This window comes from Glycine max, chromosome 11 (assembly GCF_000004515.6).
Source record: "Glycine max cultivar Williams 82 chromosome 11, Glycine_max_v4.0, whole genome shotgun sequence".
Lineage (NCBI taxonomy): Eukaryota > Viridiplantae > Streptophyta > Magnoliopsida > Fabales > Fabaceae > Glycine > Glycine max.
The window spans coordinates 9,763,644-9,778,893 of record NC_038247.2 but is presented as its reverse complement, the minus strand read 5'-3'; the positions used below and the strand labels follow the sequence as shown (position 1 = coordinate 9,778,893).

Genomic DNA, 15,250 nt, shown 5'->3' with positions numbered 1-15,250 from the left:
TTCTCCTCTTTGCTTACTAATAATAATCCCCCCTTCCATATCATCCATCAATATCCATATATTTTCATAATTTTTCTTTCAATTCCCCAAAACACATTAATAAAAGGAAATCAAATCAAAGCAAAGACAACACGCATTCTTTTCTTCCCCAATTTCCAATCCCCAATTCTTCTGCCCTAGATTTTGTCCCTTTTTTTATTGCACTCCACCCACCCACCGTGCATCGGTCGCTGGTTCCTGAATTTCCCTTGTGGTTAGGTTTCCTCGATGGAGTCAGAGGATGATATGCACGACGCCAACGACATCGAGTCCCTCGACGACGATTTCTACAGTGGCGAGACCGAGGACGCTCCTTTGGACTACTACAGCGACGACGACGCCGACGATTACTTCGACGACGCCGAGAGGATCGAGTCTCGCCGCCCTGAGGTCCTTCTCTCTCTCTCTCTCTCTCTCGATTTACTTACGAGGCGGCATGCACCAAAGTAGAGAAATTTCAAGCCAATCAAATCAATTTATTTAGTCTTTGAGATTGGATAATGCCAAGTTTCTGAAATTGTTGTGATTTTCAGGAATTAAGGTGTCAATTGATTGTTGCTCCTAATTCCATGACTAATTAGGGAAATTACGAGTGCCAGTTGAGTTTTTAGGGACACTAATTCAGTGTATTACTTGTTTAGTTATGGTGTGACAAAAATGTATGCTCAACTTATCTTCTTAGCACCAATCATTTCTTTATATATATTGAGAGAAGAGGAGGTTGGTTTCAAATTTCAATGGTTAAATATTTCATTATTCCCAAGGTTCATTTTAGTCATATTCATGAAAATTCGGATTTCCCCCCCTTGGTTTTGCATGGATTGGATTGAATGTGCGTTCTACAGTTTTTCAGTTCAAAAAACCGTGTTGTTGCCGGGTGCTCCATTTTTTGGTTTCTGCGATCATACATCAGTTTTTCACTAATTTTCTTATGCCTGTTTCGATTTCAGCAAAATTTTACCATATTGAAGGAATCCGATATCCGACTAAGACAGGAAGATGACGTCGCTAGAGTAGCAACGGTTCTTTCCATATCAAGGGTTTCTGCAAGCTTACTACTCCGTCACCACAATTGGTAAATTCAATTTTTTAAACCTTCTTGCATACATTTTGTCCCTTTTTTTTTGTATCTGTGTGATGCTGATCTTACCTTATTCAGTGTTTCCAAACGTTCATTTCTTGTGCTGCATTTGTATGATATGTAAGATGTAAGATTTTCACTGCATTGTAAGCTCATGAGAGGAGTTGGTGTTGCAGGAGCGTCAGTAGAGTGCATGATACATGGTTTGCTGATGAAGAACGAGTTCGAAAAGCAGTTGGCTTGTTGGAGAAGCCAATTGTCCAGCATCCTAATGCTAGAGAGGTGAGATATGGATTGTGGGGTTTTAATACTATGAAGCACATACACTTCTTCTGTTTGAAGAGTCACAGTATTCGACATAAGGCCAATACTGACAAGTTACAACTGTCTGACACTTTCATTAGGCATCCAGTTAAAAGTTAATTTTCGTTGATTCACACACTTGAGCCAACACCTTTGTATGGATGGACACACTAATTTTATTAATAAGAATGTTCCTTTTAAACTTTTAGAAAATTCAGCTTAAAATATAATAGAAAATATTAAAAAATAATGACATAGTTTTTCCTTGGTGGGGCTCACTATCATAAAAAATGTAAAACCTAACAAGTAGGTTTTTGAGAAGGCAAATTTACCTCTTTTGAAAAGAGATTTCATCTTGTTTTGGGTTTTTTGGTAAAGAAACCAAGTGTTTACGTTGTATAATGAATAAATGATGTCTCTAAATATTTGTCTTTGAGGCTCATTATCATAGGGAAAAGGTAATTATACAAGAATATACAAATGTTCATTATCAATTTAGATCTTCTATTAGTTCCTCTTGCTCATATTTCGTTTGAGTTTTTATGTCTTTCACGTTTGTGTTGTTCCAGTGTCCTATATTTTGGACATTAGCCATGTTGGGGTGTGTCATGTCTAGTGGCTGTGGTAGAGCCTGAGCTTCACAGGTTTATTTTCTCCTCTTGCTTGGGCTCTATTTGTATTTAATCATTTTTCTTCTTTTTCATGTGGCCAGCTTACTTGCGGTATCTGTTTTGAAAATTATCCTCGTGCTAGGATTGAAATGGCTTCCTGTGGGCATCCCTATTGTATCTCATGCTGGGAAGGTATGTCTTTTGTGTTATTACTCTGACCTTTTATGATCTCAGATACAGATATAATCTGGCATCTGGTGATAAAAATGCATATTGGTTTCAGTTGCAATTTTCCTGTATTTTTTTTTGTTTGCAGAAGAGGAAGGGGGGTTGGGGGGGGGGGGGGTGTGACAGCTTAGGTGACTTGCTGCATGCATTGTTTAATGTCCTTTCCTTCTTTTTTTCCCTTTTGCTGTCGTATCATGTTCTCCTGTCCTTTTGACATGCTAGGCTATATCAGCACATCCATTAATGATGGTCCGGGATGTTTGATGCTGAGATGTCCTGATCCCACTTGTGGTGCTGCTATTGGTCAAGATATGATTAATCTTTTAGTGTCTGATGAAGATAAGCAGAAATATGCACGTTACCTTCTTAGATCTTATATTGAAGACAATAAGAAGGTGTGTCCTAGATATGGAATTATGATGTTGATAATGTAGTGAAGGATATTTACTTTTCTTCATACTGCCAACTAAATCCATTTGACTATATGTTTCCCATGTTTCATTTTCATTACATAATCATAATTCTGTGCTTGTTGAATTAAGTGTTTGACATATTTATCAATCCTTCCCAACCAAACAGGGATTTAAGAGGCTGTTTATTTTGGTATTTTTATAAGCGAAAAATCGTTTTTTATTTTGAAAAAAACATTTTAAATTCTTTAGCTAGTTTGTTTAAGCTTTTGAAAAAAATCCGAATCTGAAAAAAATATATCAAATTTCTGATTATTTTTAGAAGTTATTTAAAGTAGCTTCTCAAAAAAGTTGTAATTATAACTAGCTGTTAAAATAGAGAGTGCATTAATAGTTGTGACCAAATTTAAAAAAAAAAAAACTGTTGTTTTTCATAAAATCTCTGAAAAGAATAACTTTTTATTATAAATTCTTAAAATCAGTTTTTTTAAAATCTTAAAGAAACGAAACCCTAAATTTATAATTATGTGATTAATGGTTCACCATATGTCTATATCTCATGATAATAACCAGATATATTTTTTCTTGATCATTATTAATATTTATGTATCATTGTCTGACTGTCATAATAATTTATTTTTTTACTTTATTTTGTTCAGTCCAAGTGGTGTCCTGCTCCAGGTTGTGAATATGCAGTTACTTTTGATGCTGGTAGTGCTGGAAATTATGATGTCTCTTGCTTCTGTTCATATGGCTTTTGTTGGAATGTAAGTTGTGTATGGATTTTTTAGATTGTTACGGTTTTGCATTTTAGAGTCTTGTTTGTTTTGCCAACTGATGTGTATTTGAATCTACAGTGCACTGAGGAGGCTCATCGCCCAGTGGACTGTGGCACTGTGGCAAAGTGGATTTTGAAGAACAGTGCTGAGTCTGAAAACATGAATTGGTAGAGATTTCTGAATGAGTATTGCTCACACTAATGTCTAAAATGGACACTTTTAATGAAGAGTATTTGAGGGGTGAAAATTGAAAAATTCTCCCAAATTTAATGCTTAAGTCTGGTTAAATGTTCTCTAAAGGGTGTGTGTCCCCTTTGATTGAAGAAATGAGAGAAATAGTACACACAGAATGTGTTTTACTTAATCTTTGAATTTCTTTGCAAATTATCCGGAACAATTCATAATGTGTGGACTATTGGAATAGGGATTGTATGAGTAATGATTAATGTACCCCCGGGATTCTTCACCCATCACATGTGGTTAACCATGCGTGTAACTATAAATATGGTTAACTTTGTCTCATAAGTTAACAGTAAAAGTTATATTGTTTTTTTACTTTTGGCACTAATGGTTAAAAGTAAATATGGTTGACTTCAGAGCCTCATCTTACTGTTAATATGATGACTTTCAGGATACTTGCTAACTCAAAGCCATGTCCCAAGTGTAAGCGACCAATTGAAAAAAATCAAGGGTGCATGCACATGACATGCACTCCGCCCTGTAAATTTGAATTTTGCTGGTATGTATTTTCTTTTCTTTTTCACTCCTTCATAATTTTTAACAAAATCATGACGCATGCTTTGTCTTTTCATCTCTAGGAAATTTAGGATAATAATCTGGAGCCTTTTGGGTACCTGAGACTTGACAGCCTGAGCTTACTGTTGATTGAATTAATTTTAGGATCATTGCCAAATCAAAGCCAATATTTTTTTTCTTCTTTTTTATTTCATTATCATTCTTGTAGACGGTTGCAATAGGAAAACAGTGGCAGTGGTGTTTTTCTTTACTAGGGAGGAAATATAAATTCCTTTTTTTTTTTTGGGGGGGGGGGGGGGGGGGTGGGGGTACCTTGTTTTCAAATAGTCTTAGCTTATATGAATTTAAAATATTTTATCTACATAGGCTATGTGTTGGTGCATGGTCAGACCATGGTGAAAGGACTGGTGGTTTTTATGCTTGCAATCGTTATGAAGCAGCTAAACAAGAAGGAGTGGTAAGGGACATACAAATACTCAGCTTCTCCCAGTCAGGTTTCTGGCTGTAGTTAGCTCACTGTTCTGTCCACATCTACTTGGATAATGGTATTAGCTTATGAGCTAAATTTTGTTGCTTGTAGTATGATGATACTGAAAGAAGAAGGGAAATGGCAAAGAATTCGCTGGAGAGATACACACATTATTATGAGCGGTGGGCCAGCAATCAATCTGTATGCACCAGTTGATTCTGTAGTCTTGTTTTAGGAATTTGTCTTCTGCAATTTCTGAATTTATGCTTGTATTTCTACCATCTTGAGAGCTAAATAACTATTTCTAAGTATATTTTTTCAGTACATGATACTTGTTGGTCATAATCTTCATGTTATACTTGTTGGTCATAATCTTCATGTTATGTTCATGTTTGATGGCGATTTAATTTGGAAAAAAAATCCATTGGTGTACATTCATCTTTTAGGTTTATTGGTCTATTAGAGTTTCTGATCAAATGATCTAAAGTACGATCTTTACTGTTCTCTTTCTCCTAATAAAAAGTTAATTTTCAGCATTAGATAGATCATAGATGGGTTTTTGCATTATCTATACTAATATGAAAAAGTAGCTCCCGTTTTTACAATTTTACTTGGCAAAAACTATGAGAAAAGTTGGTCCTTGACAGTGTTGTGCCTGAACTAATGAGGAATGTTTTAATATGCTTCATATTTTTATTATTTTTTCCATGTGGAAGACTGCTAACTGGCTAATTTTAGTGGTTTATGCTTTATATTTTAATGGATATTGATTTATTAGTGATTCTCTACTTTAAGTTGTGTTCTATAACATTATTTCATCTGGGTACATGCATTTAAACCAGAGAATATCTTTTATGGTTTTACTATATATTGATATAGCAGTGCAATATCCTTTTTCTTTTCTACAGTCAAGGCAAAAAGCTCTTGCAGATCTACAGCAGATGCAAACTGTTCATGTAAGTTACATGAACATTTGTCATGTTCAGCCATCTCTTCTATTTTCTTAATATTTTTCTAGCTTGTATATAACTTTTGGCAACTGAAAAAGCATTGTTTGCACTTGTAGTATCTATTTTTCAAACATGTTTCTGTGTTTTCATGAAGATGCACTTTCTAACATAGTATAGTTTATTTTTCCATGTCATAAGTCAAAAAAATATTTTCTTTGTATTTTTTTATTCTTGCTCAATGTTTTGTTTATTCTCCTTATTTGCTCACTAATCCTCACTTTCTCTTTTTATTTTTTGGGTGCAGATTGAGAAGCTTAGTGACATACAGTGTCAGCCTGAGTCTCAGCTTAAGTTCATAACTGAAGCCTGGCTACAAGTAAATTATTGTTTTGTTAATGCTTTGTTCAGTTTGCTTTGTAATGAATTATGAAGCTTTAACATATATTTTTTATTATAATAAGAGTAGAGCAGTTCTTCTCCCCCTGGGGGGCAGTTTCAATGCTGTTGCTATTCATTTAACATTTCATTTAGAGTAAATTACACTAACCACCCATGGTTTTTGTGTAATTACACAGACACCCCCTGCTTTTTTAACCATTACAGTCACCTCCCTTGTAAGTGGTGTTAGTGTAACATATGAGGGGTGTCAGTGTAATGTTTTCAAACATAAGGGTGCGAATGTAATTTTTTCTGTCTTTCTCCTAAAGCTGGCGATTTTGTGAGAAATTTCTTTAGTGCCAGCAATCTTATTGCGTTTTTCTTTGCTATTATATAGCTGTAGGGAATTTCAATGACAGCAGCCACAATTGCATAAAATTCATTTCAGGGTGAAATAGATGGCTTCCTAACAAGTCTTTCATGTTTTCAGATAATTGAGTGTAGAAGAGTGCTGAAATGGACATATGCATATGGGTTTTATTTGCCGGAGCATGAGCATGCAAAAAAACAGTTCTTTGAGTACTTACAAGGTTTATTTTTCAACTTGAATATAATTATAAATTTTTTTGGTGATTCCTCTGTAAATAATACTCAACTATAATTTATTTTCAGGTGAAGCAGAATCTGGTCTGGAGAGACTTCATCAATGTGCGGAAAAGGAACTACAGCCGTTCCTAAGTGCTGATGATCCATCTAGAGAATTCAATGACTTTCGTACAAAGCTAGCTGGATTGACTAGGTATATATTACTCTTTTTTAAGCATTTGCCTTGAACTCTGGTTTTTGTTGATTTAATCATGATTTTTTTTTTTTGGATTGGAGTTATGCTTTAGATTCATTTTCTGGTACATATGTTTTGGCAGTGTGACTAGAAACTACTTTGAGAATTTAGTAAGGGCATTAGAGAATGGTCTATCTGATGTGGGAAGTAATGGAGCTGCCTTCAGCAAAGCAACGAGCTCAAAAAATGCTGCTGGTAGCAGTAAGGGTAGAGCTGGAAGAGGAAAGGGAACTTTTCGAACTAGCTTGTCCAGCAAATTGAATGATGATAGTCATTGGTATTGTGAGCATTGTACCTATGCAAATGTCAAATCTGCCTCCACATGCCAGATGTGCTATCAACAACGTCGATGAAAACTTGGTTCTCCATTTGAAGCACTTGTCTCCTGCCCAAGGCCTCTGCACCAAAAGCTGAGATGGAGACATTCCTGTATGTTTATATATATTTATGCACTATGCAGTCTCCAATTTTGTGATGCTAAATACAGCAGGATGAAAGGAGTAAGGCATGGAAGAAAGGTTGCTCTCCATGCGCTCCTATTCAATACAAAACCCAATTTGATGTATATAGTGTTCTATCTCTTTATGTATGAGGTTTTCTGCTACAGGCATTTGTAACTCAATATCATAACACAACAGATGTTGGAGAATGGAGATGAACACAAATGTGCTTGTTTGTGACAACTCTTTCAGTTGGTCTCTTGGCAGCTTCCAAGAGGGTTAGTCGTGTATAATAAGCTCAGGATTTGATTACATTCTAAAAAATGACAAGGGACTGCAATAAATATTACTACACTGTATCACTTGAAATTTATGGCACCTATGTGAATTTTTGTGGTTAGCGTGATAATTTTGCGGGGTCTTATTAGATTCGTGATGTGGTGCTACTGCTGCTTATTTTTCCTTTTGTACAGGACGCGTATGAAATGGTCGAGTAAAAAAACTGAATCGTTCGTTATAACAAAAAACATGAATAGGATTTGTTACTTTGAACCTGGTTTAATGGTTAAATGTAGGGGGGTTGTCTAACTTCAACTAAAAATGGAGGTAAAACAATTTCCGAGATGATTAATGTAATTAAGAAAATCGTACCGAGCATTAATTGTACCAATAATTATTTATGGAATTGTTTAACTTAGGGCTGTGTATCGGTATGATTCGGGTCTGAAATGTTAAAACCGACCAAAGCCAAACATTGCTATTTCAGGATCATATTCGACCGTGAAGCGTCTTCCGGTTAGTCGCTAGTGAGGCAGTCGCACTGCTTTATGTGGTTCTGAAGAGGGGAAATAGACAACAAAAACAAAGAAAGGAAAAGGGAGAATACTTTTTTCCAGCAAGCATAATAATATAGATATCCAATGAAGAACAAAAAAAAAAAAAAAGACCACTGATAGATTCACCAAACATCACCAATGCATGCACCTTCCTCAAGTATGTTTTTTTCTCACTCGTGTCAAAATTCTACTGGAATTGTTACCTATTTGAACGTCAGAATACTTGCAGGTGTCCTCTACCCTTGCGATCCAAGACCACATTCTAATTTAATTCCACATATGTTTTGTCCAAAAATAAAATGACGCTTTAAGAAGACGGTATAGAAAACTTATTAAGATCACTAGGTGTGTTTGTTTTTCCGTACATTCAAGGAGATGTAACAATGTGTTGCTTCTCAGAAAATAATGCATCGGAGCGCACGCCAATGGATTGAAACAGTAAAATAAACACACCCTAGACCTCCGAACCAGCCAACACAGTTTAACATTTCAACACTTGTAACCAAGTCCAACATGCTAGTTAATACTGTATGAAGGATCTGTTATTAAAAAAAGTTAAAATTTAATTGAGATGAAATGAAAGTTTAAAGTGGCTACATATTTGCAAAAGATACAAAATTTAAGGTAAGTTTTTTTTTTTTGAAAGTTTAAGGTAAGTTGTATACTCTTTTTTCCTATTATTGTCCTAGGAAAGTTGAAAATGAAAAGACGGAATTCAGGCATGTTTGGGAAACAGTTCAATTGAATCTAGTTATGTTGTTCTTCTTTGGTGTCTTGGAAAGGGTAAACGGACAATTGGTTACTCTGAAAGACTTAAACAATAATGCAAAAAACACTCTTGTAAGTTGTCAACACCACCGAAATGTGTTTGGATTCCCTGCTATAACGTGAAATATTAGTATAGTAAATGATCTATTAACTGCATACATTACATAACATGGATCTCACCATACTGAATTGGGCTTCTCTACAACTCTACACAAAACACAATAAACATTAATCTACCACAAGGAAGCCCAATTCGATGCGGTGAAATACATCTTATATAATTTTGTGTGGTAAATAAATCATTAGCTGCACTAATTACTGTACATTTTAGCAGTAGAGAATCCCTACTTAAAAAGCAAAAGATGTTCCATTATCCTTAAAAATCACCTATTTGTTGCAGCTTCCCATAAACTTATGTCTATCAAATTTGCATTTTTATACGTAATGGGCAAAGCCTACCTATGTATAACAAATTGAGGAAAAAACTTGACACTACCTTCTAGCCAAAATGTCACTAATTCTGCATTTCATTTCTTAGAACATCCCATTTTCAAGACAAATTCCGATCTCAATTAGATTAATTTTCACAATAATTAATGAAATAAAAAAATGAAATTAATAGAGATCACAACATGACAAGAGCTCCTCACTTTCTCCATGGTTGGTTTCCAATTACTCCCGAGTTAACCAAACTGTACACAGCTCAAAATATTACTGAATTCCGCTTAGTTGTTGCATATCATGTGAGTTTTTGACCTTTTTTCAGGAGGCATTAACTGAGAACTTTGGCCCCTACCCCCCCTCATGAAATACATTTAGTTACACTTAACAGAATTGCTAGATGTGTCTTTGAACATTTTGAAGCTTAATGCATTCAACAATGCTCTTGAATACTGGCGAGAGGCCATTTTCCAATCTCCTCCTGTATTCATCATTGCCTTAAACTCCTCAAAACTGATTCGACCATCCTTCACCGAAACAAAGCAAAAATAGTTAGATACAAAACCAAGGTTTAAGGGTATTAAGTAGGACTAGTTTTACACTTTTTATTAGAAATATAGGATATTAGTGTTATTAGGATTGAATGGTTTTAAATTGCGGTTGCAGTGAGCCAGAAGACCATTACATTGTGGGAAAATGCGGCTGATGCGACCGCAACTGCGGTCGTGATGTGATTGTGGAGTGTCAAAATACCTTAACGTTGTGGCCGCAATTGCAGTTGCGGACCACAATTTAAAACCATAGGATTGGCTATATAAGTCTAAGTATGTACTCACGTAAGTTGATTTTTCTCACTTGAGTAAATCCACACTTTTCAGTTATACACTTTTACTTCTTACCTTATCCAAATCAACATCGTTTAGAATGTCTTTGACCACTTGGTCGTCACTGGCTTCCGAGTCATCATCTGATAGTGCATCTTTCAACTCCTCAAACTCAACATATCCACTCTGGTTCTTGTCAAAGTAACGGAACGCTTCAGAGAGATGCTCATCACTCTCTATCTTTCTCAGATGAACACTCATTGTGATGAACTCCTCATAATTGAGGGTGCCGTTTCCATCAATATCTGCCTGTTGTCATACGAAATATAGAGAAGGTTCAAAGAATTTGTTAAGGTTATTATCAACTTTGAAAGAGTTCTTAAGCTTCTTTTCTTATATTTGAGTTCTCTTATCCCTTATTTGCTTGCATGCTTGCCTTTCAATTTAGAATAATGTTTAGTATACACTTGCATGTTAATAGACACCAAGAAAGATAACCACAGATATGATACGTGATATGGTGTGAGACAGATAAAAAGAAATGAGAAGTGTCAAATAGGTGTTTATACTATTGGGGTGTCCATATATCATTATTGTTTAATTTAGCATGTAAAGAACTTACAGCATCCATTAACATTTCAACATCAGGATCAGGAATGGCGTGTCCAATCATTGAAAGGCCATCTCTGAGCTCTTCAAATGACAAGTTTCCATTCTTGTCCTTATCCATCATATTGAACATTTGCTTAAACACATCAATTTGCTCATCTGACAGGTTATCGGCCACCACCTGAAGAGAGGACCCATTTAGGAGTGTAAGGCTACTTTGAATTTAAGGTAGCAATTAGCAAATATTCCTAACCTTAAATTCAAGAGGGATGAACTTACTCTAAGAACCTTCCTTTTGAATCTGTTCATCAAGGAGAATTGCTTGATCCTCATTCTCACTTGATCTCCAAGAGAAATAGTTCGACCATGCTCCCTATTTTGTATCCAGGAATTATCTTCACACAGAAGAAGATAATTATCAATACATTCCTCGTGATTAAATTTACTATCTTAAACACAAACTTTTTGGACAACTAGTGACTTTGAGTAAGCAATTCTTTTTGCCATGCCAAATTACTCCCACATATGTAACAATTTCTTTTTCAATTCTTAATCAGTAGATTTTAATGCAGCTTACTAAACATGTCCATGTTTGTATATTTAACCTCAGTATTAAAAAACAGTAACTGTTTCTTTTGCCTGAAATCTGTGGCACATACCAAGAACTTCTTGAACTGTTATCCGGGTGAATGGATTTGGATCAAGCATGCGCTTAACTAGATGTTTTGCTTCATCAGAAACTTTAGGCCACGGATCTCTTGTGAAATCTACTTTGCCCCTGATGATGGCTTGTGCAATCCCTTCCTCGGATTCTGTACTAGTTATAATCCAATTATCAGAAGGAACTCCATGCATAAAACAATTAAACTTTCTGAAAAGGTACTTTAGAAGAAAAAAATTTCTTGCTTTGTTCACATGCATGAATCAAAATGGAACATTACCTGCCCAAAAGGGTGGAACTCCACAAAGTAAAATATAAAGAATAACTCCTGTGCTCCAAACATCAATTTCTTGTCCATAGTTACGTCTTAAAACCTCTGGAGCCATGTAATAAGGACTTCCAACAATTTCACTGAATCTTTCTCCTGTCATCACCACATTGTGAAGTTGGTAATTTAGTTTATACCATAAGTGTATGTTTGGTTTGGCATTGGAAAATTGATTATGAGTACAAAATTGATTTTGGATTTAGAATTGATTCTGAGTTCAAGTAACTTTGAGTAGCTTTTGTGTTGGACCCAAAATTTTATACTAAATTTTATTCTTACCTTCATTTTATAATAAAAACATCAAAGCATAAATCAAGTTACTTCAAAATTAATTTTAACTATCAATTTTATAAAATTAATTTTATTAACGCTCATCCAACCACCCACTAAAAACAGTGAAAAATATATGCCATGCTATAATAGTAGTAGTACTAAAGTAAATTTATAAAATTATATAAACCTTACCGGACTCATAGAAGGTGGAAAGGCCAAAATCAATTGACTTCAATGGAGCACTCTCGCTTGTATCTGCAAATAAGAAATTTTCAGGTTTCAAGTCCCTGTGTATAACTCCGTGCTCATGACACACCTGCAAAAAGTGCAAAAAAGAAAAATGTTTATACAAATGAGAGGAAAAAAGAAAAAAGAAAAAGATCATAAGTTGTAGTTTAGCTTCAAATAGGAAGAGAAAAACCCAAAGCAATCATCCCAAGAGAGAAAGAAAAAACAGGACAAACTCTGCAGCAGGACACTTTCAGAAATTATATATGGACTTCTCATAATCATATTCAACTATATTCTTCACTCTCCGTGCAATGCATACATGTCTGACTAAAAACTTAAGTACCCCCTGTCCTTTAGCTTCGTTATTTGAAGAGTAACGTATTTATACCACAAAAATTATACACAACAGATAAGAAGATAAGATACAGAAGTAAATGTGTAGAAACTGTTGTAATAGTCATAACTTATAAAATCACTCTTGTATTTTATTCTGTTACATTTTTAAAATATAGGACTTGTATGGGTAAGCTTATTCGGATGGTTTTTTAGGAGTGAAAAAATAAAATGAACTTCTCCATAACTTAAAAGTTAGTTTATGTACAAGTTAGTTTGTAAAATGAACTTCTCATATAATTTCTCTAAAAAAAAAATAGAAAACTTTCACAAATTAGCTTGACATAAGTTAAATTAGGCTTATATAAAGAAATTCATTTAATTTTTTCTTCTAAGTTTATAACCCGTATGGTGCATGTTGTTGCATTTTAACATTCCTAACAAACGCAATCCATGCCACACAACAAACAAACAAACAAAAACAAAAACTTAAGAGAAGAAAGCACAGCCATGCATGCGGGGTCATTTTCATTTCTATTTCCAATACAAACAAACATTCAAAAACAAAACAAAGAGGTAAAAGGTTTAAAAAAATGGTCCATGACCGTGATTTAAGTCGCAAAATCAAGGTTTTTAAACTCTCAATGACCGCAATTGAGACCATATAGGTCACATTTGTCTGTAATTTGTCAGGTGACATCAATAAATATGACAACGACAGATATTTAAAATCTTCATGTATCTGTAAGTAAAAATTAAAAAAAAAAAACAAAAGAATTGAAAGGGTATGACGTACCTTGCAAACTTCAAGTATGGTTTTGACAACATTAGCAGCAGCACGTTCGGTGTAATGTCCCTTAGCAACAATCCTATCAAATAATTCACCACCTTCACACAACTCCATGACAAGGTAAACAGCGTCTTTGTCCTCATAAGCCTCCTTGAATGCAACAATGTTAGGGTGCTGAGGCAAGTGCCTCATGATCTGTACCTCTCTCCTCACGTCCTGCACGTCAATCTCCGTCCTCAGCTTCGTCTTCGATATCTTCTTGCACGCAAACGCCTCGCCACTCTCGACATCGACGACACGGTGCGTTACACCGAACTCGCCACGCCCCAGCTCCTTCCCGAACTGGTACTTGTCAAATATATTCCCAGGACTCGGCCCCGACACCACGTTCAGCGGACGCGCCGTCACGCTCGACCTACGCGCCGCCACGCTCGACCTTCGTGCCACCTCATGCCCGCGCCCTCTTGGCGTGGAGGGCTTGTGATTCGGGCTCCTCGACCTCTTGCGTGTCCTCACGGCTTGCGTTGATATGCAGCTTCCCATGGATGATAGCTAGGTTTAATGATAATTCAATAACTCAAAACAACGTTGTTTTGAAAATATGTAAAAATGTTTGGTTTTTTTTATGGTAACGATAAGAACAACAATAACAAATAGCAATGTGTGTGTTACGTTGGTGTTTGTTGTGTCGTATTATAATGATAATGTACTATATATCCAAAGGGAATTAAAAGGGTTGTGATGAAAGTACTAAGTTGGTGTTACCCAATCTCCATGGGAAGGCAAAGATCATCCTAGGAGATTGGGAAACTCTAAATTGCGAAGAGGGCGATCAGAGAATGAGAATGGAGGATGAGAAGAGAAGCTATATTTGGTTTTGGGGGAACATGGGTGTTGATTTATGAGCTGGAGCATTGGGAAACTCATAGTTGGTCATATCCCGCCATTTTCTTAGGGTTGTTATTTTTCTTTTTTCATGTTTTTGGTCAATAAAAAGACATGCATGCAAATTAATCACAGAAGAATTAATATTCTCTCACGTACGGTTGTTTCATGGCTAGTTCTGGTTGTTATTTGGATGGTTTAAGGTTATTTTGGATATTCGTTTACCGAAAATAAATTAAATAAAAACGTGTTGGTGTATATATAAGGAAGGGTAAGTTAATTACTGGAGTGACCCTTTGTGGACTTTGAAGTGGAGAATTACTTCCTTAAAATCAAGGATATTATTAATTAATCAAAGTCCACCATAATCCTTTTTGGGAAAAAAATTTGAAGAAATTAATATCACCCAATAAGGGCAGCATTAGAAAATCAAGAACAGTATCTTAAATATTCATATATAGAACAATCTATATTGATTATAGATATGCCTACTTTGGCTAAGGAATTTGCAACTTGATTAGTCTTCTGCAATTGTTGATATATTAAGAATCAACAATTGATATTATAATATTGTATCATCAATGTTCAGACAGAAGGACTCAAATTTAGTGTCCATCGCAAGTTCTTCTCAACTGAAGAAACATAATGTGGATTGCAAACACTTGTATATGAAATCATAGCAGTGTGTGTCGCAGATCCTCCAAGATATATATAGTAAGTTCTCTTCACTGTAAAAGCAGAAAGGCAAGTACTTAATCATTTCTTGCCCACCCTATTCAATTAAGGGTTACTGAAAACTTCACTTGCGCCACTCCTTAGACACGTCATTCAAATTATGTTGGACAAAGAATGCAAGCATCATATCGCGCACCCTACATATGATGCCAAGTTTCCCTTGTAATCTTACAATCCCTCACACACTAATGGTCCCTAGCTTGGATTATTGTTAAGATCGCGACCATACAAGTAATAAAGAAGTGATAAAA

The 15,250-nt window shown here is 35.3% G+C and overlaps 2 protein-coding genes across 2 annotated transcripts; one reads left to right on the top strand and one right to left on the bottom strand.

The window, feature by feature from the left end:
* Positions 1 to 7,633, top strand: ARI1 (putative E3 ubiquitin-protein ligase ARI1). Its single transcript, NM_001289243.2, has 15 exons — positions 1 to 429; positions 990 to 1,114; positions 1,297 to 1,402; positions 2,136 to 2,226; positions 2,485 to 2,657; positions 3,332 to 3,439; positions 3,530 to 3,618; positions 4,083 to 4,190; positions 4,574 to 4,664; positions 4,788 to 4,877; positions 5,585 to 5,632; positions 5,931 to 6,002; positions 6,495 to 6,594; positions 6,677 to 6,803; positions 6,928 to 7,633. Exons 1-15 carry the CDS (start codon positions 268 to 270, stop codon positions 7,196 to 7,198), a joined length of 1,761 nt encoding a protein of 586 aa, NP_001276172.2. The 5' UTR covers positions 1 to 267; the 3' UTR covers positions 7,199 to 7,633.
* A 1,756-nt stretch (positions 7,634 to 9,389) lies between these two features.
* LOC100818929 (calcium-dependent protein kinase 24) lies at positions 9,390 to 14,251 on the bottom strand. The gene is made up of 8 exons (XM_003538997.4): positions 13,386 to 14,251; positions 12,218 to 12,341; positions 11,705 to 11,848; positions 11,423 to 11,575; positions 11,043 to 11,158; positions 10,777 to 10,944; positions 10,230 to 10,463; positions 9,390 to 9,857 (listed from the first exon to the last, which is right to left on the bottom strand). The coding sequence occupies exons 1-8, from the start codon at positions 13,920 to 13,922 to the stop codon at positions 9,705 to 9,707; spliced, it is 1,629 nt and encodes a 542-aa protein (XP_003539045.1). The 5' UTR covers positions 13,923 to 14,251; the 3' UTR covers positions 9,390 to 9,704.
* Between the last annotated feature and the right edge of the window lie 999 nt (positions 14,252 to 15,250).